We start from the raw sequence: 27,093 nt of genomic DNA, 5'->3' as shown, positions 1-27,093 counted from the left end.
AAGAAAAATAGTTTACTTAGAAAGAGTGAAGGCAAATCCCTGATACACTACTGAGGTTCTCCTGTTTTCAAATCAATATAGGAAAAACACATTAATCATTTCTCCAATGAATATGAATCATACTTTTTCATGTGAGAAGTACATGATAGCTGAATCATTTTCAACTTCAGACAGACATTTTTAAGTACATTATTTATGACATTTTTAAGAGCATACCCACACATATATATATACATACTCATATACATTTTTTTAATGTATGAAATATGGTCTTATTGTGTGCCCTCAAGTTGCCCTCAATTTCTTTCTCCCTGTTCCTTTCTGAGCCTTTAAGGTGCTAGGGTTTCATGTGTGTCCTCCACATTAAATTTCCCCCATATTTTAGTTATCAAAAAATTAAGTTTCAAAGATCATAATAAAATAATAATTAAAATAATAATGGGCACAGTTAAATGTTTAAGAGACAAAGTGTACTGATATACCACATAAACAGTATATAAAAAGACTAGAACGGAAATTGTCACATTTTTTAAAGAAACCTCTTGCTCAGGAGAACTGTACTCAGGAGAGAGACATATTTAATGATGAGCCCTTTAATGGGATATTCAACTTGAACAACCTAGGTATGAGAAAAGAAACAATCCAAATACCATGGAACAAGTATGTGAAGGAAGGAAGAGTAAGAGCAGGCAGCCATCTGCAGGAAAAGCATGCTGCACACCGCAATCGCAACCAGGCCCTAGGGCAATAAAAATACACATACGTCTTTGATTTTCACTGTAAACTCCTTTTCGCGTACATGCTTCTTCACCTTTGACATCTGTGTTGACTGTTCATGCTCTTCTTTGACAGCAACAGCTGGGGGCGTAGGGACACTGGGCTCGCTATATTCTGTGGCTGCTCCTGGACTATCCAGCAGTTTTGTGGTATAGAAAGAAGCCACCGTATTGGCATCATAATTTCTTCTAGCTGAAGGCCATTTCCCTTTCAGAACTGTTTGACAAATACTGTCCAAACGGTTGATCATCACCCGATCCTACAAAAGTAGGTAGCAACAAGGCATACTTTTAGTATTTAGGCCATTTGGAGAACAAATAATCTAAGAGATTTGATGACTTAAACCAGGCACAACTCTGCATGCAGTATGCATGTATATTCTCATATGTATTATAATTCTGTAAATTATTCAGTACAAATTCCTTTGGTGAAGTTCAAAAGCATTTTACAACAAAGATATTTTTAATATTTTATTCCGACAACAAAGTCTGGCCTTGAACACACTAAATAGCCCAAGGATGACCCTGAACTTCTGATCCTCTTATTTCCACTTCCTAGTTGCTGGAATTACAGAAATACAGATGTGTACCATAGTGCGCAGTTAAACCTGAGGCTCTGTGCATGTTAGGCATATACTCTATTAATGGAGCTACATCTGTAGCCCCCCTTTTTTCCTTTGTAATAACAAATGCAATACAGGGGTTCATTATTTAAAAAGAAAAAAAGCAACTTAGACATATAGAAAGAGAACAGTCTCCTCCATTTCTCACTACCCAACCTCATTACTAAAGGTACCTATGTACTAGTCTAGTCTCATATGGAGGATTATAGTAATCCAATTGTAGCTGCTTTTACCACCTATTTTACTAGGAACCTTTTGGTAGGTTACAACTACAAAAGGCATTCACTGTCCATCATCCTAAACATTAAAAAGTTACACTGAGAAGTATATACATGTAAGTATAACTCATTTAATAGGCAGTAATAATAATTTATACTTTTGATGCAAATATCAATGTGTCATCATAATTTACAATGACAATTTTTTTTTCATATAAGAGTATCTACTGTTAGGCCAGATGTGGTGGTGCAAACCTTTTAATTCCAGGACTGTGGAGGCAGAGGCAGATATAGGCAGATATCTGTGCATAGCCAGACATGGTCTAAAAAAAAAAACAACAAAAAACCAAAAAGCAAAAAAAGAAAAGACAAAATAAGAGCTATTCAGAAAAATTTTAAATGACCTATGTCAACAATAACTTATTATTTTACCTTTGGCCAATATGAGGCTGCCAGCATATATCCACCTTGTAATAGGTAAGCAGACTCTGGTGTTCCATTGTTTGCCTGGAAACTATCCTGGGTCTCATCCTGGGTAGTGCTTAGCGATGCAACACTTTCTTCATCATAGGCTTTCACATGAGGGGCACCCTCTAATGAGAACAATTATAATCACCTCTTAAAACCCATATAAATCTTTTACAAGCTTCTGCAATGTCTGAAATATTCCACAAGTCTCTAAATAAGGTAATTCTTAGACCTGGACATGCTCCTTTTGGCAACCCTGAAAGTTATGTCTAGAGAACTGTGACAAGGGACTCCGGCTTCACTGGAAGATGAGGCTCTTTAAGCCAGAGAACAAGCTTGGTGCTGACTCATTTTCTTGTTCTAGAACTGTTGGGCTACTGCAGGCACCCACAGAAAAGGACCACCCAGCACTACTCAGCTGAGAGTACATCCTTGTACTGATACTCATTTGTCTGTATAATCTAAGATTCCTGGTAGTTCTATAAAGATCATTTATTTGTTCATTAATAAACTTGTTCTGGGGAAAACAGTAAATACATTTAAAGCAATCACAGAGAACATAAGCTATTACCTAAAACTTCAAATTCCCCTGTTCATCTATTTAGCAATGCCTTGAATACAGAATTGGGATTATGTAAATAACTCCAGTTTCACCAATCATGTCTTTCTAAGCATAAAATTTAAGCTTACAACTTTAAGCATGCTTCAGTTATTTAAATCAAGTTCTATACATTTCATCTGAAAAACTGTGAGAAAATAATAAAATTATGCATGTACCTTGCTTTTGGACTTCTTCTTCACTGTCACTTTCTTCAGATGATGATGAAGATGAGGAGGAGGAGGAGGAGGATGCTGAAGAACAAGATGAGGATGAAGAAGAACTAGAACCTGATCTAGAGTGTGAGCAAGAGGAGGAGGAAGAGGAGGAGGAGGATCTGGAAGAACATGATGAGCGCTCAGAATCAGAGTCAGAGTCAGAACTGGACTCTGACCCTCTTTTGTGAACTCTCTGTTTCTTGGAAGCTGAGTTTGGAGTTAGGGGTTCTGTTCTGGCTGCAACCATTCGTCTGTCTGTTTCACTTTTCCCACCAGATTTCAGGTCTCCAGTAGCCTGTGATAAAACACCATTCTTTGGACTTACAGGCTCAGATTTAACTCGTGTCCTTGTTTCCACAGAAGACATAGATTCTTCTTCAGAAGACTCTTCCTTAAGGTTTTCATTTTTAACTTTCACATCCTCTAGAAGAGTACCTTTAGCATCTAGCAGCCTAGGCAAAGAGGTAAGAGGAGAAGCAGAAAGTGCTGCTTGGTATTGCTGTAAAAGTGGGGTACAAGTCCTTGAATGAGCCACCTTACTCTGATTATAGTTCCGTTGAGCTGCCATAAACGAGAGTTCAGGATCACGCAGAATGTGATAGTCTGTCCGGCTCACTCCATGCTTGGCAGCACCAATAAGCAAATCCCTATCATGAGGGCCACATTCCCACCAGATAGGTAAGTCTGGATTTGGATGACAAAGCTTCAACCGTTCAAACAGCTGTGGGTGTCGAAGGGCCTGCTCCCGTACTTTCCTTAGAAGTTCAATGCGATATAAAGTCCTAGAAGCACGCTCTTCTGTGATTGGTTGGATAAAAATATTTGGATCCACCAATTCTACATTGAAATAAACAACAAAATATTAATTCAAAAATGTTCTATGGGAGATTTATGTAAGGTAACTTTAAAAATATAACTCTATACACTATCATAATTTCCAAGATTGCATATATGAAAATTGTTTTTTAGATTACTAAACTCACAAAACATAAAATATATATTTTTTTAAATGAGTAATATATGATTGATTCAGAAGTATGTTATCATAAAGAAAAATTTACTTTGAAGAAATTCTTCCTAATGATAGTGGCACATGCCTTTAATCCATGGGAGGCAAAGGCAGGTGGATCTCTGTGATGTCAAGGCCAGCCTGGTCCACAAAGTGAGTTCTGGAGATAGCCAAGACTGTCACACAGAGAAACCCCATCTTGAAAAGCAAAAGCAAAAAAAAAAAAAAAAAAAGAGCTTACGAGCTTACTTATAAATACAACTAGAATGCTTCAACAATATCCAACAAACAACAAACAAATGTAAACTGGAATATCTCATAGTTTGAAGGGTAGTTTAGGCTACAAAGAGATTTTGATTGTTTTTTGAGACAGGGTATCCCTACATAGCCCTGGCTGTCCTTGAACTCACTATGTAGACTAGGCTGGCCTCAAACTCACAGATCCACCTGCCTCTCCCTACTGTGTATATCACTATACCCACCAACAAGAGGATTTTTCGGTCTCCCATCCAAGTACTAACCAGGCCCACAAGAGGATTTTTCATGTTTAAGGGAAATAGCATATATCAGCCAAATATCACACAAGTTACTGGAGACAGAGAGTTCAGCTTCAGAATTAGCTCACAGTACATTTGTTTTGGTGAGGTTCTGTCTTTGTAAATCTGGTTAATAGCTCTTGGAAATCACTTTTTAAAATGTTTTATTACAGCGTGGTGGTGGTGTCACATGCCTTTAAGCCCAGCACTTGGGAGGCAAAGGCAGGCAGATCTCTGTGAGTTCAAGAACAGCCTGGTCTACAAGAGCTAGTTCCAGGACAGGCTCCAAAGCCACAGAGAAACCCTGTCTCAAAAAACAAAAACCAAAACCAAAACAAAAAAAAAAAGTCTTATTACAATAATGCAGGAACCAACCCATAGAGATACACAGAGAAGAAACCTTGTCTAGAAAAAGAAAAATAAAGTGTTGGAATTATAGTATATAGATGAGTCCAGGATTTCTGAGACTCAAAGTTATTTATGTGGGACAAGATAAAATAGAAAAATACATCGTAAGCTACCTTACCAATTGATTATTGTTCTTACAGCACAAACCTCATGGCATTATTAACACATTGTACAAAAGATACAACAAAATGGGCATAGTGACACTGAGCTTTAATCCCAGCACTGAGGAGGCAGAGGCAGGAGGATCCCTGTGAGATAGAGGCTGGCATGGTCTGCATATTAAGACCTTGTTTCAAAAATTAAAAAAGAGACACATAGTTTTGTGTTATTCTTGCCAAAATGAACAAAATCCAATCATATGAAAACTCAAATCCAATTAGAAGGGAATACGGCAAAATGACTGATGATTCTTTCGAAGATATTAAAGTCCATTATGAAGAGGAACAATGAGGATACTCAAGTACCACATGGGTGTTCTAGAAAAAAAAAACGTACATCAGTAGAGGCCTAGTGTGGTAGTGATGCTTCTAGGCCTCTCATAAAGAAAAGAGAAAGGAGGACTGTGAGCCAAGCACAGTCTGGAATATAACTGGATTCTAGGATAGCCAGGTTACATGGCAAGACACTGTCTCAAAACAAGCTTCAATGCCCCAAAATGAATAGGGGTTAAAAAAAAAAAACTGCTCAAATTCAATCAGTGAGTATCCAATGATTCAGCTAGCATATCTGGGAGGCAAAACTGTATCCATGTTGAACATGTGCAATCTATTTTTCTTGTCACTATTTCCTGAACAATAGAGAATAATAACTATTTATTTAGTACTCACATTGTGTTAGTGATAAAAATAAAAGCAGACTGAAACTACCTTCAAGTTCCTGACACTGGGTAATAAAGAGATTTGCTATATTATTTGGCAAACTGACAATAAATATGTTAGGAAATAAAAGTAAAAACAGAAACCCATGTGGAGTTTCAGTAAGCTACTTTTTTTTTTTTTTCTGAGAAACAAGAGACTATTGGATTTAGTTAGCAATCACAGTCAATAAAGAATGGAAGGTTGGGTGAGACTGATGGGTCTCTATGGGTTCAAGGTCTACAAAGTAAGTTCCATGCCATCCAAGGCTACACAATTAGAGCCTGCTCAAAATCACACACACACACACACACACACACACACACACACACACACACACACACACACACGCATGCGCGCTGAGAACAATAACAGAGGGGTTGGCAAGATGGCTCAGGGAGTAAGAAGGTTTGTTTACAAGTCTCATGACTTTGTGGAAGAAGCAAAGCAGCTCTGAGAGCTATTGGGCTCATATAACACAGCAAACACATGAAGGAACAGCAGGACTGCGCACAGCTTATTAGATGCTGAAAGGATGTGCTGACACAATATGTTATTTCTGTTTACAAAAAAAAAAAAAAAAAAAAAAGCTCTACTTTAACTTTCCCTTTCTCCTTCTCATAAAGCTAGTGTTAAACATACTTTATTCTCCATTTTTCACTCATTTTGAGAATTTCATACAATGTGTTAGATTGATCACAATCAATCTAAATTCTCTTAGATCTTTGCTTGCTTGTGTATCCATTCAATTTGTGTCCTATTTTTTCTAAAGCCAATCAAATACAGTTTGTATTGCCCTTATGTTCTTAGATACATGTCCAGTCACTGGAGCATGGAAGATCTACCAGGGCCATACATCCTTAAAGAAACTCTCAATTGTCCAAAGCTCCTTAGCTAGGGATGGGTATCCTGCCCATTTCCCCTCTCCATTTTGGGGTTTTGCCTTGAGATTGCACAGGTCTTACATGTGTTGTTACAACTGAGAGGGACCAGGAAGACTGTAAGAGCCAGAGGTAGTGGATGACTACAGAGTTTTCTTGACACAGCACAAATAATAAAAATGATTATTATTACTATTATTATTATTATTTGGTTTGAGACAGAGCCCCTCTATATAGCCATGACTGGCCTGTAACTTATTATGTAGAACATGCTGGCCTTGAACTCAAGAGATCCACCTGTCACAGCCTATCTAGTGCTAGGATTAAACAAGCAAAATAGCTGATTTAAACTTGTTTAAAACTTGGTGTGTATCTTTATTTTCTTTATCTCACTGTAATAACAGGTTCTAAAAACTAGCGATTTCTTAAAAGCCTTATACATACCTTCTTTGGAAGGAAGATGACAAACCCTCCGACACATGGACATGAATGCGTACAAATACTTCTCCAAACTGTTATCAGTTTTCTTGTGTAGCCTAGCCATAGCTCTGAATTTTGTCCAATCAAATTGGCCTCTGTCAGGGTCAAAAACTACTCCAAACGTAGACACAACTCTATAAAAGTCAGCCTCTTCTCTCCTTGTCCATCTATAGTGAGTCGATTAGGAAGAAAAATACACATGTCACTGAATTGTTTCTTAATTGTGAAAAAAATGACTAACACAGACAGACTTAAAACACTTGTAGTACCAAATACTTTAAGGATTAAATCCATTATTTTAGCCTTGAAAATAACTTAAAATCTTAGTTGACTCATCCATTCATAACTTGATTGATACATACTGCTCTGCTCCTTCAGACATTGCTAGCTGGCCTCTACATATTTACTAAATGAGAAGACATTCATGGAATACAAAGTTACATGGCCCTTTTCTTAAATAAAATGACAACGTATTTTTAAACACATCTGCAATATGAAATATTACTTAGTATAAAAAGAAAGAATTTCAGGAAGAAGAGAAGACAATAGGGTCAATTCAGACTTATATGATAAAGAAGAGCATCAATGTGCCAGCAACATGGCTTGGTGGATAAAACAGTGCTTTCCACTAAGTGTGCTGACTGGAGTTTGATCCCTGGGACACAGGTGGTAGAAAGTGAGAAGAGACTTTTGCAAACTATTCTGTAATGCTTACATGTGCGTATGTGCACACAAACATGCGTGTACACAGATGGACACACCACCACCACCTACAAATAAAATAAGGTAAAAAGAACCATAAATACATCAAGGGTGAGTAGCATAACTGCAGAGTAAGATGGGACAAGGCTACAATTTGGGTGGAGGGAGAGGCACAGAATAAGCAAAACAGGGAGTATTCTTCACTTCAGGAGCTGTAAATTATTCTAGATTGACAATGATACAGCTTACACTGAGAACAGAGCAAAGAAAAGCTGGGGTCAAGTTATAAAAGCTCTAAATGCCTGGCTAAAAGTTATCTCTTTTCAGGTGAGTGCTTCTGATACTGAGGGTTATATTTTCATCACAGTCATAGATCTCCATACTATAGCAACCATGTGTGCACTAGTATCCTTGCTTAGCTCATTGAGTCATTGTTTAAGAAAAAGCATTGGAAAGCTTCTGTGAAATGTTGATGGCTCATTTTTATCAGTCATACATAAATGATCATAATATATCAACCTGAGTTCATTTCTCAGAACCCAAGTAAACAGTTAGAAGATTAATGTGGAAAGCTAGAGAAATGACTCAATAGTTAAGAGCATGTGCTGCTCTTCCAGAGGATCTGGGTTTAGTTCCTAGCATCCAATGATTGTTCACAATCATCTGTAACTTCAGTTTCAAGGGATCTGATGCTCTCTTCTGACCCCTGTGGACACCAGATACACATACATATATGCACATACATATATGTAGACACAGCACTCATACACATAAAAAAGTTAATGTAATTATGATATAAAATATAGCCTGAGAAACTAATTGAGTAATGAATTACAGACATGAGTAAAAAGAATATACTAGAGAAAGAAGGGTATACTGAAAAATTATTTAGGAAAAAAATAGTCAATAAAAATGACCTTGATTATCATCACAAAACTGCAACCAAGAACAAGATACAGAAAAATATTATCACCACAATATCTTATGTACTACTGTGGTAATGACACAGTTTAATTAGGTAAGTGCTCTCTGAGCATAGAAAAAAAAGGAGAAAATGCTGTAATCTGATGTAAAAACAAACCACATGGGTTATGTGCTTATCTCTAAAAGGCAGGCTGTATTATGGACTAGAGGATATGAAGAAGGTTATTTCAGGTAACAGAGAGAGACATTAACTAGGGAACTAAAACTAAAATTTTCTTGGCTGAGAAAATTGTAGTAAGTTAGAAATGCAAAGTAAAACATAAAAGAAGAAGGGCTGGAGAGATAGCTGATCTGTAAAGAGCACCCACTGCTGTCACAGAGAACACAGCTTCCATTGACATCATATATTTGTTGACTCACAATCATCTGTAACTCCAATTCCAGGGAATTTGATGCCCTCTTCTGGCCTATGTGAGCACTGCATGCACATGATGAACAAACATACATGCAGTCAAAACAACTGCACATAACAAAATAACAGGGGCTGGAAAGATAGTGTAGTGTTTAAGAGCACATAATACATTTCCAGAGGACCCAGTTTGACTTCCAGAAACATTAGGTGGTTCACAAATGCTTTACTTCAAGGGGATGCAATACCTCTCACCTCTTAAGGCATCTGCATTCATATGCACATACCCACAAAATTTATAAAAAAAAATCTTAAAAAAATAATAACAAATTTTAAAAACAAAAAAACTCTAATTTAGGGACCTTTGAACTTAAACTTCAGAACATAACATTTTATACTCATGCAAAATAATGAGCAATCAATGTCATTTAAAAAAAATCTATTGTCTTAGGGAAATTAATCATATCTAACATACTACAGGGAGGGCAAAATAAATTAACACTGACTACAATTCTTGACCAGTAGAGATGGAATCTGTGAGTGTTAATCTAATTAATCTTATCAATAAAAAAATCGGGAGTTAAATTTTGGGGCAAAATCCTGAAAGATCAGAGAAGCAAGAGCAGCAGCTAGTTGCTTCCCATCTCTTTCAATCCTTTGTCCAAAAGAGCCACGATTCTGTCTCCAGCCCATATTACCACTTCCTGTCCCTCTCTCTACAGTCCTCTAAACCTATGGTCAGCTAGTGGCTGGTTTATTTGTATATAGCTTTACTATATACAACAACTACATACAGATATACACATGTAAGAATTATATTAGCAATGTCCAGTACATTTGTATTTCACAAATTCAGAGAAAATACTCCATTATCTATCCTATCTTGGTGAGTCCTAAATCACTTTCTAGCTTAAATTGTATTACCAAACCAAAACTATCCCTTTATGTCTTTCAACCTTACACACTTTACATCTCTTCTGTGAGTTTCTTTTCTGAATTTGTTAAAAAGGAAAACTGTACACTGTGAATATATGTTGCCAACATTGGTTTAATAAACAAATTGATTGGCCAATAGCTAAACAGTATACAGTTAAGCAGGAATGCCAAACTGAGAATGATGGGATGAGGAAGGGCGGATTCAGGAGATGCCAGCCAGCTGTCTAGCAAGCAGGACGTGTAAAAAACGAAGTAACAAGCCATGAGCCATGCGGCAAAGCATAAATAGAAATATTTAAGAGTTAGCTAGTAACAAGTGTGAGCTACTGGAGGAGCATTTAAAATTCATGTTCAACCTCTGGGTCAGTTATGTGGGTCTGGGAGTCGGGACAGAACCATCTGCTTACAAATCTGTGTTTCTTCCCTTAAGCCTAGCCTAGACTGGTTCGGTGGCAGGAAGGTGGCAAAATGACATTTGTAACTGACGAGAAAAGTCTTGAAATCTGCAACCTCTATACCTAAGTCAATTAACAGTTTAATAATAAACTGGCCAACAGACAGAGCACACCACAAGTTTCTCAAAGATGAGTTTTATTAATACTATAATCATGTTTAGCTTATAGGATACATTTGTCTGGGAAAATATAAAAAAAAAAATAATACGCACATGACTTTCACCGAGGTACTGTATACCATAATAAATCAACTTATGTCTGCTGATAGAGGAATACTTCTGTAAATTATAGAATTTCTGTGCAAAAGGCAGGTGAGCAGTCACTACTACGTCACCATGTAAAAAGGGCTTGCTATATAGCCTCCTGTAATTACAATGCTCAGGGACCGGACACAGGAACACCTGGCATAGATTGGCTACCTACAAGTGCCAAAAGGGAAGCTCTGGGTTCGAGTAAGAAATATATAAGGCCAGATGCACTGAGAAGACAATCAATATGAACCTCTGGCCTCTATACACACACATTCATGCGTGAACATACACAGACACACACATGTGCAAAAAGCCCAACCTTTTTTTTAATGAGACAGGGTCTCTCTATATTATATTCTCCTGGCTAACCTGGAACTCACTGTATAGACCATGCTGGCCTCAAACACAAAGATCCACCTACTCTACCTCCCAAGTGCAAGAATTGAAGGTGTATGACACTATACCAGGCCAAAATTTAACAATCTGGTAAATGCTTTTATAGCATGGAGAATTCTTTGGGTGTAATTTTGAGTAAAGAAGATAGAAAGTTTGAAATATGATGAGAACTCAACTTTGATTAAAAAATATAAATAAACTGCCTAGCTAATCATTTCTAACACACAGTATCTTATGTACTATATGTTATTTCTACCACATTTTTATCTTCCTCAAACACAAGTGTTTCATTCTCTCAGGGGTAACTGCACATTCATGGTGAAACAAAAGAACATATGCTCCCAAATGAGGATGCATTTATTTGATTTCATGAAAGCATATGTGTGAAATAGAAGTAAATAACCAAATGTGAACAATAATTACATATTTGTGTTTCTTTATAGTTTTCTGTATTTTAAAAACTGTGTGTGTGTGTGTGTGTGTGTGTGTGTGTGTGTGTGTGATGGTGGTGGAGGAGGAGGAGAAGGAGGTTATCAGATCACCTAGAGCTGGAGTTCCAGGCAACTCATAGCTCACAATGCTCTTAACTACTGAGCAATCTCTCCAGCCCAAATTTTTGTATTTTTAAGAACTTCTATAGTGAGCTTCTATTATTTTTAAATCATTTAAAAATTATAGGAGAAGATGACAGCAAAGAAGAAGAAAACTATAATAATAATCAATAATAATGATCCATAGTATCAGCCTTAGCCACTTGGAAGGGCCCTCCTTGTATGTGAGCTCTAAGCTGACAGCAACTGCCAGCCACATGAGCAAGGCAAATTTTGATTCCCGGCCTGCTTAAGGTCCAGGCAACAGCTAATGAAGATCTATCTAATCATAATCTAAAGAGTAAACAAACCTAAAACCCAACACTATTTTCAGATACTGTGTGGGGATTATTTTTGTACAATAACCCATGACTACAAGCAGATTGCTGACAAAAAGTCACAGTAATTTGGAATTTTAACAAGGTTAGTTAACATAGTGAGTTTCACTTTATTGACTGATCTGTCTCACCAGCTCCAAAAGCTTCTGGGGCTGGTGAGACAGATCAGTCAATAAAGTGCTTAGGATACAAGTGCAGGACCCGAGTTTGATCCCCAGAACCCATGTAAAAAGTTCCTGGGAAAGGAGTTGCATTAGAAAGACAAGGATGGAAGCTAGAGAGGTGGCTCAGTGGTTAAGAGCATACACTGTGCTTCCTATGACCTGAGTTTGATTCCTGAAACCCATATCAGGTGACTTAGGGGAATCTGACACCTCTGCCCTCTGTGGGCACTTGTATTCATGTACAAATACCCTGCCCTGCATACACATGTATAATTAAGATAATAAAAATAAGAAAAACAAAAAAAGAAAGACGGGGCTTCTTGGTTGTCTGGGGCTTCCTAGTCAGAGCTAGACTAAAAACAAGGTAGAAGTGTCCTGAAGAACAGGAGCCAAGGCTGATGTCCAGTTTCCAGAGACCATATGCATACACCCAAATCTCTCTCTCTCTCTCTCTCTCTCTCTCTCTCTCTCTCTCTCTCTCTCTCTCTCTCTCTCTCTCTCTCTCTCTCTCTCTCTCTCTCTCTCTCTCTCTCTCACACACACACACACACACACACACACACACCAAATTTCAATGGCTGGAGTGCTGGCTCAGCAGTTTGGAGAATGGTTCCCTGCATCCATAAAAGCTCACAACCATTTGTAATTCTAGATCCAGGGCACCCAAGTCCCCATTCTGACCCCCTCAGGCATCAGGCACTCATACATACATACATATATACAGGCAAAATACTCATACAGATAAAAATAAAATGAATAAATTTTGAAAAAATATATTTTAAGAAGTTGAACTTGTGGTTGAGAGCTTTCCTGTCTTGTCTTGTTTTGAGACAGGAACGCTCTACACATCCCTGACTGTCTTAGAACTAACTCTGTAGGTCAGGCTGGCCTTGAATTTACAGAGCTCCACCTACCTCTGTCTCCCAAATGCTTCAATTAAAGGGCTGTGCCCCCACACCAAGCTTTCCTATCTTAACATATCCTACAGTGTTTTCTTCTCAACAACAATAGTTCCAACAATTCACCTTTTCATAAAGTAGATGTAGATTTGCTTTCCAACCATTCTTAAAATCTATAAATGTTTTAATGTAAAATAAGACAGACAAGGCTCTATTTAATACATTTTAAGCTTCAGATATATTGATAATTTTAAATTCTAAAAGTAAACTTTTATCTATGCCTCATTCTTAAACTTTTCAACATTAGTAAAAATGGCAAAACTGATTAAATATGAAATATAGGTTGTAAATATATGACAATAATCTTTACTAGTGTTTTTCATAATTCTACACACACAAATGTAAAGAGAATATGCATTTATATACACAAGTCTTTCGCTTATGACAATCTAACAACTTCAAAATCTTCAGAATGAACAAACATGTAGATACTGTATATTAAAACTTAGTGCTATTGTCTTACCTCTGCTGTCGTTCTATCTTGGCTGCCATTTTAGGGTTAAGAGTAGCTTCTTCGTAAACAGGCTGAATTACATTGGCAGGCACTGAGAAGGTTGGCTGTATTTGCTGGATGTTTCTGTTTTTATTAGTTCGCTGATATGCAGTGATCAGACGTCTCAACCGTGTGGTCAGAGCTGATGGAGTAGGCCAATAAACTTTATCCCCTTCCATCAATTGACCATCTATATTTAAAGAAACTCATATCAATAACAATAACAAAACCTGAGTAGATATTAGATGAAGCTCACAAAAGTCAAAAATTTTATGCTTATATTTTTCCTTTAATTGTAGGAAGTAAACCAGACAAATCTTTCATCATTTAAAAAAATAGAAAAAAAACAATTGCTGGGCATATTAGTACACACTACTCCCAGCAATTGGGGGGCAGAGACTGTCAGATCCCTGAGTTTGAGGCCAGCCTGGTGTACTTAGCCAGTGAATTTCAGGACATCCAGGGCCACAAAGTGAGACCCTGCCTCAAAAGAAAAAAAAAAAAAGTCTGTAGTTTTAAAAAGTATGACAATAAATTTTAAAGATTATTCAAAGTAGCTGGGCGGTGGTGGCACATGCCTTTAATCCCAGCACTCAGGAGGCAGAGGCAAGTGGATCTCTGGGAGTTTGAAGCCAGCCTGGTCTACAAAGCTACATAGATTAAACTCTGTGCTGAAAATCCAAAATAAATAAGTAAATAAAATAAAGAATTGCTCAAAGAAAGAATATAATGGAAGCAGCACCACGATGTTTCCTGTTTGAATAGAATTTTTCTTGCAAAGAAAATACAACTATTGGAATTTCAGGTCTAAAAATGATAATGCCTTGCAAATATTCAATGATTTAAATAAATTAAAAGTCAAACATTGGGACAGTGGTGGCACACGCCTTTAATCCCAGCATTAAGGAGGCAGAAGCAGGGATTCTCTGTGAGTTAGAGTCCAGTCTGGTATACAAAGTGAGTTTCAAAAATGCCAGAGAAACTCTACACAGAGAAATCCTATCTCAAAAAACCCCAAAACCAAACAAAAAATGGAGGCTATAGATGGCTCAGTAGTTAAGAGCATTTAATGCTCTTCCAGAGGATCTGGGTTCAATTCCCAGTACCCACATAGCAGCTCTAGACTGTCTGTAACTCCAGTTCCAGACACGCATGCAGTCAAAACACTAATGCACATAAAATAAAATTTAAAAAGCCAAACAGAAATTAACAGGATGATAAATATTGTAAACCCAGGGAATGTGAATTATTTTTATTGAATTTTTAACAAACGTAAAACAAAAAAATTATCTTTAGCTGACTTGTGCACACTGTATATTCCATACTTGTGTTAATAGAGATATGTCTTATCTTTAAAAGTTTTTGTGTTTGCAGAACAAAAAGACCAGACACCAATGAAGACAAGTAATCCAGGTGATGCAGCCTCTCAGTTTCCTTAAAAGTCTGCATTCAAAAATAACTCCAAAGTTGCTAGTTGAGATGGTCCAGCCTCAGACTACTCCAGCCAGGACTTCAGATAAGCTTTAGGTTTTCCATCACACTGAGACTAAACAAAAAACAATATAGCTACTGTTCCCAGGACTTGACCATTATCTGAATTTTCTCAGGGTCAGCTAAAGATGCTGCCACCCACAGATAACAGGAAGCAGTCTAGAAAACATGACACAAACATTCCCAAGAGGTGGGGTGGGTGCTTTCTGGTGGTTCAGTGGATGTTTATCATTGCTTAGGGCTGCTGGTTACAGGTTGTTATAGGTCATGATCAGGGGAAAAAAACTAAACAAAGGTTAGATCTGGGGATCTTTTTCTCAAAAAATCCACTTTCAAAATAAAAATAAACAAATATTAATCTCAAATATTTTACAATGATATGGATATCTGTATATTGGTACAAATTTAAGGTTATTTTAGTTTTCACATAATATATACTATTTCTACTCTTGTTTAAAGTATTGTACCTATACAGCTCATTTTAAAATGTAAAGTTCTAATCCTTAATGGCCATTATTACAAACTGTTTAAGAAAATTAAAAAATGTAGGTTAGTAGTTAGTTATCTATAACAAACTTGTAGTCACGTTGGTATGTTTTCAAGGTCAAACATATATTTTAGATAGTCAGATGGTCTGCAAACACTTCAGAGACCTAATGAATAAGACATTTAAGATGTATTAATAATATAATGCTTTTTATGACAGTGAGATACAACTGCCCTTGGTAGCACCAATTTATTTAAAAAAAAAAAAAAAGAATGATGGACATCGAAGAACCTCCATATGGAGTTTGCATTCAATGTAAACTGACACTGCCTCAACGAGAACACAGAAGGCAGTGGCTTTGCCAAGATGAGGTAGGACAGTACCTCAAAACTGCCATACTTACAAAAAAATCTGTCAAATATCCTAGGCCTGTAGGTTAAAGAACCTTGGGTGACTGTCCATACAGTCAGATATCTCTGTTGTTTTTATAGTTTTCGAAGTTGATTGCTCTACATTACCTGTTTACTCAGGACATATTGTATCTTCCTCAGGTCTTTGATGGGGTTGAAGACTAGATTATTATAGTTATAGTTTTCCTTGTTATCAGATTTAAAAAAAAACCTTATATAAGAGATGCAAAATGTTTAAGGTTGAAAGACATAAAAGCTTCAGTTGTTTATTTAAGAAAATGGTTTTAAGGTCTAAAAAGATATTTTTATTGCTGTAATACAAGTTATGATACAAATGGCTTAGGTGTAGAACCTTAAATTCATCAGAATAGGATAGATAATAGAGTGTTTTCTCTAAGTATACCAAATACAAATGGACTGAACAGTGTGAATGTAATTCTTACCTGATAATTGTTCTTATTGTATAGTTTTACTATGTTAGAGTTATAAAGAAAACTCAGAAAACTCTTTATTTAGAAAAAAGGGGAAATGTTATAGGATATTTGTACACTGTATGAAGATAATATTGCTGTGATTAGTGTAATAAAAAGCTGAATGGCCAATAGCTAGGTAGGAGAATATAGATGGGACTTCCAAACAGAAAGAACTCTGCAATAAAGAAAGGTGGTGTCACTAGTCAGACTCACAGGAAGCAGGGATGGGCTGTATGGAAATGAGATAACAAGCCATGTGGAAGAATATAGATGAAAAAAATACTGGTTAAATTAATTTATAAGAACTGTTAGGAATAAGTCTAAACAAGGCCTTGCTTTCATAATTAGTTAAGTCTCCATGCCATTAATTGTCAGCTGGTGGTCCTGATGATAAAGTATTCATACAACCTAACATGCATAATGCTCTGGATTCTATTCCAATCACTATAAAACTGGGAGTGATAAAATGTGCCTGCAGTCCTATCACTTGACAAGATCAGATACTCAATACAATCTTTAGTTATGTAGTAAGTTCAAAGTCATCCTGGGCTACAAGACATCCAGTCTATCCCCCACCCCCACACTATTCCAACCAAAACCAAACCAAACAACAAAAAACCACCATGACAATGATACAGTTTTTAAGTTTTAATTCATTCAAGATCTAGAGCTGGTCATGTAGCTCAATGGTAGATCCCTTATAGAATCTGTAGTGTAAGTATTCGATCCCTAGCACTAACAAAAACACAATAAAGTGCAAACTCTATTATTAGGGTGTAGTAGTATAACTTGTGTGCTCTCTCTTTCTATGTACACACACACACACACACACACACACACACACACACACACACAAATACATACATATAAATACTGGACAGCTTCCCTAGCTTAAAGTGAGGCACACCACTCCTCTGGGTACCAGATGGGGATGAGTGAACTTCAGGAACAATGTGTTTCTTATTTTAGTGTTAGAAACTGGTAAAAGAAATGCTGGGCCTGGTGTCACACACCTGTAATTATACCTGGAAGATGAGGAGATCAAGGCTAGCCTTGGCTACATGAGACCCTCTCTAAAAGCTCATACAAATACCAACAAAACAAAACACCAGCAAAACACACACACACACACACACACACACACACACACACACACACACACACAAAGTAACAGTAAAAGCAGACCTTGCTCAGCTAGCTTTATAGACCTGATTGATTAGGCTGTCTTCTAATGTACATATGAAACTAATAAATTATTATTGCATTAATATTTCAGGATTTAATCTCAGAAATGTTTTATAACCAAGTCACAGTCAAAGTGTATAGTCTATAAATTCAGAGCTAAGGATTTGCAAACATTAACAGTACTACAAAATCAATTTTCTATGACAAGCCTAACAGTATTCAATATTATTCATACAAATTAGAAATACAAAAATGTGACCTCCTAGTTCTTGAGGATATGAAATTATACCACTGCTAAGTGAAAAGGTATAACCTACCTCCATCTGCTATGATGAGATCTCCAGGTGAGGAAACATCATCCTTTAAAAAAGACAGACATTTGTCACAAAGTAACAGAATCAAGATAAATAGAGAAAAGAACCAAAGGCACTTCTTTATAACTAACACATTTTTTTTACAACCGGAGCTATGATTTAATCCAGAACTTACTGATCTAATACTTTAGCACCACCCCACAAAATGATTGTAGCAATCTACTTAGCAAAAACAAAATACCCTTCTTGGCTTAGTACTCACAATTACCACTGCTCCTTCTGCTGACATTTAAAATCAGTCACTATTTACTATTGACTCCTTTCCTATTGAAGAGACGACAAGCCCCTTGCTTTAGCAGCCATGACAAGCTACAGAAAAGACATGTAGGCCCCTGACTCAGTATATGTCTGACCTTGCTGGGCCTGCCTTAGGCACTAGGAGGTTGGATACTCTCCACATGGCAAGGAACTAATCAGAAGTCAGCTGGAAGAACTCTGCACGTGCTTCACAGCTCTTTATGGTAAAAGTGGTAGCAACCACCCTGGGCAGGGCTATAGGCCACAGCAACAAGTTGACTAATCAACACAGGACAAGCCACCCAAGCCCATAAGTGCACCAATCCTGAGACAGTTGCATACGCCTAGACACTCACTACCATTATGCTGCCCAATAAGGTGTGCCCCCACTACATTGTGCTTTCTCTGGGTTCTTCTCCCAAAATCCACTGTGATGGATGGACAAAGGGCCCTAGTTAATGCAGTTAGCTTATTAGATAACAACAAAATACTCTTTGTTTTTGCATTGGAATGGGTCTCTTGGTGATTTTGGGGGTTCAAAATTTGGGCACAATAGTATGAATATTTCAGAGAGTTTCTCCTCCCCTGACCTCCTTTTGTCCTGAGCTGCCAGAGGTTGAGCTGAGAGGTAAGCTGCTTTTCACGTACTGTGCATCACCTCAGAGATATACTTATTCACTGTCCTATTTGCCAAACTGCAAATCTCTGCTTTAGCTTGGACTATTTTGCATGTAGAGTCAACTTAGGCAGTTGATTCCAACAACCACTCCTTTCTACTACGGCAAAACATGCAGTTAGAAGCTTGGCAACTCCTCATTGCAGGTGAGAATCTTCTGCTTGGGTTGCCTTTACCTTGTCTTTGTCTGGAACATCTACAGTTTGATCAGGATGTAGATTTCACTTTACTCATCCTGAAAATTTATGTCTTTTCAACTGATACCCCCTTCGCATAGTGCTCCTTCTGCAAGATAGCCATTCATTCCTTTTGGAATGTCTTCTAGGAGTTTAGCAGGTACTATTATGCTATCCTGTCTCTCAACTTTTATTTTTCCTCTGATAGCCAATATTCTGTTAAGGTATGTCAGTAGAATGAACTCAGACATCATAGGAGAAAAGGCAAAACTTTTACTTCTTCCTGCTGGGCAAGTCCTCTACTACTCAGCATCACCACAGCCTCTTCCAGAGCCCAGCTCTTGCTACATAAGCTGCTCTTTCTACCAATTTCTACCTAGAACAGCTTCTTGAAGAATGTCTATAGTAAGACTTTTCTTGGGAAAAGTGTCCTTGGCATCTGAAGAAGGCATATGTCAGCCACTTCTGGGGAGGTTTCTAGTAAGGTGTTCCTGTGTAGGAGCACAATAACTTGTTGGTCATCTAATGAACAATGGTCATGCGTAGTCTGGATTTTAGTCAATACTGAGATGGGAATCTTCTTGGAGGCCCTCAGTGCTATAATTTTTTTACACTTATTTACATATTATTTTATTTATTTATTAGTGTGTGCATGCCAATATAGTGTCCACGTGTAGGCCACCCAAAAACTTGAGAGAGTTTGTTCTCACTGACCACCAGTGAGGTTTCAGTCATTAGAGTGGGCAGCAAATACCACAAATGCTGAGCCATCTCATTGGCCCTACATCCTCCTTTAATCTGATACTTCCATCTTTATTTCTCTTTTTATAAGCCAATCTCTCACTACTGAAATCCCACTGTTACTAGTAATTGTTTACACTAACTTTCCTTGTTAAATTACTACAGTGGCTTAGGATCCCTGTAGGCTCTATCTATTAGTGCAGTCGTTTTCATGGAGGTATAATATCTATCTTTTGCTGTTTATCTTAGTATAGACTTTTACTCAGTTTTCAGGTTTTGTCCGAAGATACTGTACTTCTTATTTCCAAGAACTACATTTTATATATAGGGCAAACTAATGTCCAAGGGAGCCTTCGTCTTGGCTAGAATGGTACGCCAGGCAGTCTTAAATGATTATTTGTTTTGTTTGTCAACTTAAGTTGACCACTTATTTACAAGGAATAAATAATACTGAGGTTTTAAAAATGTGATTTCAGAACTGTCCCATCAAATGCAACAGCAAACAATAACGGACAGAAGAGACAGGAGCTATTTGCTCCCTTTTCTAGGGCTAATAAAGTTTGTTAAAAAAAAAAAAAAAAAAGGTAATCCAGACATACCTCTATATCATCTTTAAAGATGGCCGGGGCAGGTTTGTATTCTGGGTCTTCCACATCCCTGTTAGGATAACAAGTGTTCTAATTATTGTAATAGATTGATGATTTCTTGGCTTGTCTTAAAGGTCAAATTGATCCTGAGCAACATAGAAAAAGCCAGGTGTGGTGGTAAATACCTGTTATCCCAATGCTAGGGAGGCAAAGATTGGGGGTTGATAAGGCTTGCTTGCCAGTTTAGTCTAACCAGTGAGGCCCTAATGAGAGACCTCTCTCAATAAAAGCAAGGTAGGCAAGTCCTGAAGAATTAATACCTAAAGTTGACCCATATGCTTTATGCACATGGTCGTGCTCAAACAAACCCAAGGATAAACCTTGGGTTGGAAAGTTGGCTCAGTGGCTTACAGCACTTACTGCTCTAGCAGAGGACCCAGGTTTGATTCCTGTCATCCACAACAGGAGAGCCAAAGCCCTACTCTGACTTTTGAGGGCACCAGGTAAACAAATGTTATGCATATAGACATGCAAGCAAAACAAATAAAATAATAAACAAATCTAAAGAAAAAAGATAAACCTCATTAAAATGGAAACAAACCATACACTGAGAATTTGAGTCTAAAATGTACATACCCATCCATGTAATCATTTGCTCTCTGCTCAGCAGCAACAGCTTTGTCATCAGGCTTTCCCACTCTTTCCAAGAAGCACAATGCTGGGTCTGCTCGGATGGTATTATATTTTTCATAACCTGGAAGCATCACCAATTACAAAGGTACAGAGGACAGAGAGAAGTTTTGTAAATATAAGTAAATGATATTTTGACCTTAAAGGAACATTTTATTCAATTAATATGAATTAAATATGCTGTTTTGAAATCATCACAAAATTTACATAGTTTAATGATACTTTAAAAAAAAATTACATGTATCTGTTACAAAGAAAAATAGAGGGATGGTCCTGTGGTGAAAAGTGTTCTTGCTCCTCAAAGGATCCAAATTCAGGTCTCAGCACACATATTAGGTAGGTAATAGCCTTTAATTTCATCTCCAGATGATCCAACATTCTCTTTTGGACTACCTGGGCATTGTGTGTGCGCGCGCATGCACACACACACACACACACACACACACACACACACACACAGTGGCTCAAAACCATCATTAACTCTTGTTCCAGGTGATCCAATGCCATGTTCTGTCATTTGAAGGTACCAGACACACACACAGAGCACATACATACATGGAGACAAAACATTCATTAAGTATTAAATAAAAATAAATATATCTTAACCAACAAAAATCACATCTAAAAAAAGAAAAGTAGAATGAACCGATCATACGCATAGTTCATGTAACTCTTCCTAAGGGAGGAGACTGTGTAAGACTGACAGCCAAGACAGCAAGTCATAAATGGTACCTTCTCATAAGGACATGAAGTGAATGCAAACTTAGTTTGATAATCTATTATTTTATGAGTAAGTGTATTTTATTGGAGTAAAAATGGAAGTGGAAACCAATAAGATATGGAACAGTGGGGTTCAGTGCTCTCCCCCTCACTCCTTACTTACCGTGCTTAAAAACCCCAATAAGAAGTGACTTGTCAGCATCAAAGTCCCACCACACAGCAGGAACCTCTGAGTGATCTGGCTCTGGTACCCAAACATCAATGTCACTTAAAAACAGCACAAGATGATGAACTTTATAAATATGAATAAAAGAGGCAAAAGGTATAAATGATGCAACAGCAACAAAGATGGCATAAAATAACTAACATTATACTCAACAAAACAAATACATTTCAATAAGGGTTACTGCCTGGTCTCATAAGGTATAGTCTTCTCACCCATACATACACAAAGTGCTTCACTGGAATGTTATGGTAGCTTGGTTAAAAAAAAAAAAATCACCTGTTTGAAATATTTTGTATATGAGAAAATTGGGCTCTAAAATGGCAAAGGAAGTGCTTTGTGTTTCAAAAATGGTTCTTTTCTGAACAGTTTTGTTAAGAATATGACACTTTAAAGTTAGTTTTTTTAAATTTTTAATTTAATTAAACCATACACAGCACTACTTTTGTATTTATGTAACTAGTATCTGATATAAAATGACCATTATCCACAATGCTTTGGCAAGTTGGCTGTTTTCATGAATAAGAAGGAGCTGGTGACAGCTCAAGTATATTCCCTTCCACCACCTGAAACTCTTCTCCAAATCATACAAGTGACTCCATAAACTGACATTACCTATAGGTATGTTCTTTCTTCATCAGTGATTTAAAATGTTGGCTAGTTTAAGAGATATATTCCTAATGTTTGATTATTAGCATGCACTGTGCGTGTGCACATTACTGTGTGTATATGTGTTTATATGTGTGGGTTTCCTGATAGTCAAAGGTGAAAAACTAAATGGAGTATGCTACAGAAAATAAAATAGACTGAGAATTTTGCTTTCTGATTTCATGAAACTATCAATTTCTAAGTATTCAGAGAAATAATATAATATAAAATAATGCCATCTCTGTCTTATCACTATAATTTCCTAAGTTAATTAGCAAAGACCTTTAGATTTAACATGCTAAACTTTCTGATGAAAATTGAGTTCTATGAAAAAACTTTTTAATTTGGCTATACTATAAAAACAAGCTGATAAATGGTCCAAGTACTCCTGGACTAGGCAAACAACCCTTCATGTGACCAGCAATTGCTTTCCAGGTGGTTAGTAAATAAAGGATGAGCAGCTTGCTTTTGTTGTTCAAAGTTGCTTCCAGAAGTCTTCAGTCCACGGTGAGAATGTGGGTGAAATGACTTCTGTAATATCAGAACTTTTAGCAAATACTTTACTATATCTTTGCTTTGAATAAGCTAAAACTGAAAATTTTTTTAGCTTAGTAGTGAAAAAGAGAGACACAATGGTTTTTCTGCTATTTGTCAAAAACCAAGAGACAAAGAACGTAGCTAATGGAATCTTTATTTTTGTTGGAGTTTCTGACAGCAGACACCCCTATCCACCACTAGGTGGCGATCAAAGTACAGACCATTTGCGATAGACTGAGATTGAAAAAACATTCATGATGTGCTTGTAAACTGTTAGCAAAAGACGCTTACACCTGCTGTTGATTTTTAGTTGTTCTTTATTCTGCTGCTTTGTTTGTTTTTTAAAGGCAGTCTCTTGCTATGTAGATCAGACTGACTAGAATTCACTAAGTAGATCAGGATGACCTAAAACTTGGTTGTTCTGCGTCTGCCTCCCAAGCAATTGATTTCTGTCTTTAAAAGTCATGTGTTATTTTCTGCATAAACTCTTCTTAAACTTCCTCAGGTCAAACCCTTCATTCAAAATACATTTAGTACCAATAACTGCACTGAATTAAAACAGATGCCCCTGTTTTTGTACCTGAAGTAGTTTATGATCAATGGCATGAGTATGTGCCCAGCAAGATTTAGAGATGGAAAGACAGGCTTAACAGGGGCCAAACAGAAAAATGAGAGAAAGAGAATATTCTAAGCAAGAGTAATCAACCATGGGACCTGCAAGAAATGTAGTTTTGAAGAAAGAGACACAGGCCTGAGACAGATCTGAATACATTAACATAGAAATAAAAACTTAGACCATCAAGATGACAATCCCCAATTAATTGAAGCTAAGTAGTAAGTGATGTGTGGTACTTAATATCAAATATCAAGTTCATGCATTCTAGAATAACCCAGGAAGGGAGCCTGTGGAGGATAACTTTGATTAGGTTAACCACACCATTCCCTGTGCTTGGATCCTAAACTGTACAGAAGAAAGTAAGCTGAGCACAGGTGTTCAATACTCTCTGCTTCCTGGCTCTGAATATAGCATAGCAAGCTGCCCCAAGTTCCTGCGGTCTTGCCCTCCCTGACATGATGAATACACTTTTTTAAAGAAGATAGTCTAAGGTGGTGGTGGCACATGCCTTTAATCCCAGGAGGATCTCTGCAAATTCAAGGCCAGCCTGCTCTACAAATTGAGTTCCAGGACAGCCAGAGCTGTTACATAGAGAAACTGTCTAGAAAAACAAACAAACAACAAACAAACAAATAAAAAGGGTAGTCTATGAAATTGACTACCTATGGTAGAAGAGATACTAGGTTTAAAAGTGACACATTTGGTATACAAATTTATATTTAAGATGATAGAGATATCAACTTGATAAAATTCAAAGAGAAGTAGAGGAATAATAAAGAGAACAGTGGGTAGGAAAACAAAAGTAGATTAGACATAAGCAAAAGGAAAAGAGGCAATTAGTTAATAGATATTTATTGAATACTTAATATTTTAAGATTCCCAGTTCCAGATGGGGAAGGGGAGTGCTGGAAATTGAATCTAGGGCCTCATGTGTTAGGCAAGTGCTCTACAGCAAACTATAACCCCAGCCACAGATGATAATGGATAAAAATGCTATGACCAATAACATCAACTTAAATTGCAATGGAAGAAAAGGTTTTGGATAGCAAAGGAATCAAGAGGCATTAAAATCAAGTACTGGTGAATGACTGGAGGGCTACTTTAGATGGTGTAGACAGGAAGGCCTACTTGAAAGGGTAATCGTTGAGCTGAAATTTGAATTATATGAATGGAGAGTTTTCTTCTTTGAATTTTAATTTTATGAGTATGGGTGCTTTGACTGCATCTATGTACCACTTGTATACTCTTTGGTGGCCAGCAGAAGATTTCAGATCACATGAAACTGGAATTAGAGTGAGTGTTGTGGGCTGCTATGCAAGTGTTAGAATCTAAACTTAGATCTTCTGGAAGAACAGACTCTCCAGGTACTTGAATGGACAGTTCTTAGGGAGATCTGGACAAAGCATATTTGAACCAGAACAACACAATATGAGCCTGACCTGCTGGATGAAAAGAAACAACAGAGTGGCTGGAACATGGAAGGTAAGGGACAGAGTAAAAGAAGTCAGGGATATCTTGGGTTATCTAGAATTCAGTCCTGTTTTAAGAGGACATCTTGAAGAAATGGGCCACTGCTTTGAGAAAAATTACTGTTATTTGACGTACAGAGTGTAAAGAATTTTGTGGAGGCAAGGATATTCAAATATCAGGTCTCAGCAGAAGTTTAAAAAGAGGATTGATGCTAGACTAGAGATTTAGTAGAGGAGAATGAAAGTACTCACATCTGGTACATTTTTCATGGAGCCAATGGGTTTTCATTCATGAAAATGGGGGAAGACGACTTAGGACTCATACCAGAGAAATATGTGTACATTCAATATGATGGAGTAGTCTTACATAAGGGAATAGAAGGAAATAATTGGTGGGTAGCATAGATACTTATGAAGATAATATTTTACGAACCAAATGAAGAAATAAAGAAACAATTGTTGGCTATGGTCACTGGCTACTCTAAGAAACATTTTGCGCATTCATGAAAAAGAAAGATTAATTACATCAGTCTGATAAAAAAGTTCAAGAAAGAAATGAAAAGTAGAAACAGAAAATACAGGAATCTGTTGAGAAGGGAATCCTTAAAAGAGCAATCAGAGACATATTATGGAAGTTATTTTCCTTTATATGGTAAGTGAGTAATATGAACACATGTATGCATGAGAGAGAAGGGAGGAGGGGAAGAGAGAAAGGAAAGGGTTCAGGAAAGGAAGATAAGGTTCTTAAATAAACATAAGAGACAATGAAATGGCAAAGGAGAGATATTTCTACTGTAGCCTGAGGGGACAGACAGGTAGACATGAACACAAGTAGTTCTTGCCTGATTATTTTTCTATGAAATATGTCACAAGGTCATTATTAGACATTGTTGGTGAGTTGAAAGGTGGTTTGGGAAGACAGAAATAAATAATACTCTTAAAAAGGAAGAAAAGGAAATTTACTAGCCTAATTGGTTAAATATCATCCATTTGATGTTGAATACTCATGAAAATGAAGTAAATCCATTCTCCAATTATGTGGGGTTTTTTTCCCCCTGACCATGTTTAGTTGCATAGAAGAAAGCAAGAAGTAGGTTAAACTGAAGTTACAATGGGTATATGATCCAGAGAGACATGGAAGCAATGGGATTAAGGAATTTTTAAAATTGCATGATGGGGAGGGGAGAGACACGACAAGGTAATGTCTAGTGAATGAATGGTAAGAAGATGCTGTGATGAGGTTTGAGTTGTAATGATAAGTACCCAAAAGCTAGTGAGTAGGAAAAGAGGGTGCAATGGTCAAAAGTCACACTGAGTGGAATAGCAGGAGCAAGCTTACATGTGAACATGTGACAGAAAGATGTCTGAACGTTCAACAGAAACAAGTCAAGAGTCCAGGAGCCCAGATCATTGCTAGGGTCTCATATGGCTACTGTATTTGGAGAAAACAAACAAAAAAGAATGAGCTCAAAAAAGTTAAGTTTTCTATTTGTTGGCAGAAAGCTGAGGTTACTTCTACCTGAAGTCTGGCTTACATTTAGTTCCTGAGAATAAGGAGCTAAATAGACAGTTAAGGTGTGTACAAGTTTAAAACAGATGCTTCAAAGAATAGAGGAGAAAGTGAAATATGTAGTCAACAAGCAAGGTGTAACTAGAAATGAAATTTT

The 27,093-nt window shown here is 37.1% G+C and overlaps 1 protein-coding gene across 1 annotated transcript in view; it reads right to left on the bottom strand.

The window, feature by feature from the left end:
• Chd9 (chromodomain helicase DNA binding protein 9) overlaps window positions 1-27,093 on the bottom strand; it is a 224,822-nt gene that overhangs the window by 16,754 nt on the left and 180,975 nt on the right. The window contains exons 25-33 of the mRNA XM_051195107.1: window positions 22,097-22,200; window positions 21,160-21,277; window positions 20,536-20,593; window positions 18,050-18,092; window positions 13,657-13,876; window positions 7,034-7,236; window positions 2,863-3,738; window positions 2,050-2,210; window positions 764-1,036 (exon numbers count right to left, since the gene is read on the bottom strand). Coding sequence (XP_051051064.1) covers window positions 764-1,036; window positions 2,050-2,210; window positions 2,863-3,738; window positions 7,034-7,236; window positions 13,657-13,876; window positions 18,050-18,092; window positions 20,536-20,593; window positions 21,160-21,277; window positions 22,097-22,200 — 2,056 coding nt within the window. The remainder of the gene's footprint in view (window positions 1-763; window positions 1,037-2,049; window positions 2,211-2,862; window positions 3,739-7,033; window positions 7,237-13,656; window positions 13,877-18,049; window positions 18,093-20,535; window positions 20,594-21,159; window positions 21,278-22,096; window positions 22,201-27,093) is intronic.

The sequence above is a fragment of the Phodopus roborovskii genome, unplaced genomic scaffold, assembly GCF_943737965.1.
Source record: "Phodopus roborovskii unplaced genomic scaffold, PHOROB, whole genome shotgun sequence".
Lineage (NCBI taxonomy): Eukaryota > Metazoa > Chordata > Mammalia > Rodentia > Cricetidae > Phodopus > Phodopus roborovskii.
This window is presented reverse-complemented; position numbering and strand designations above follow the sequence as displayed.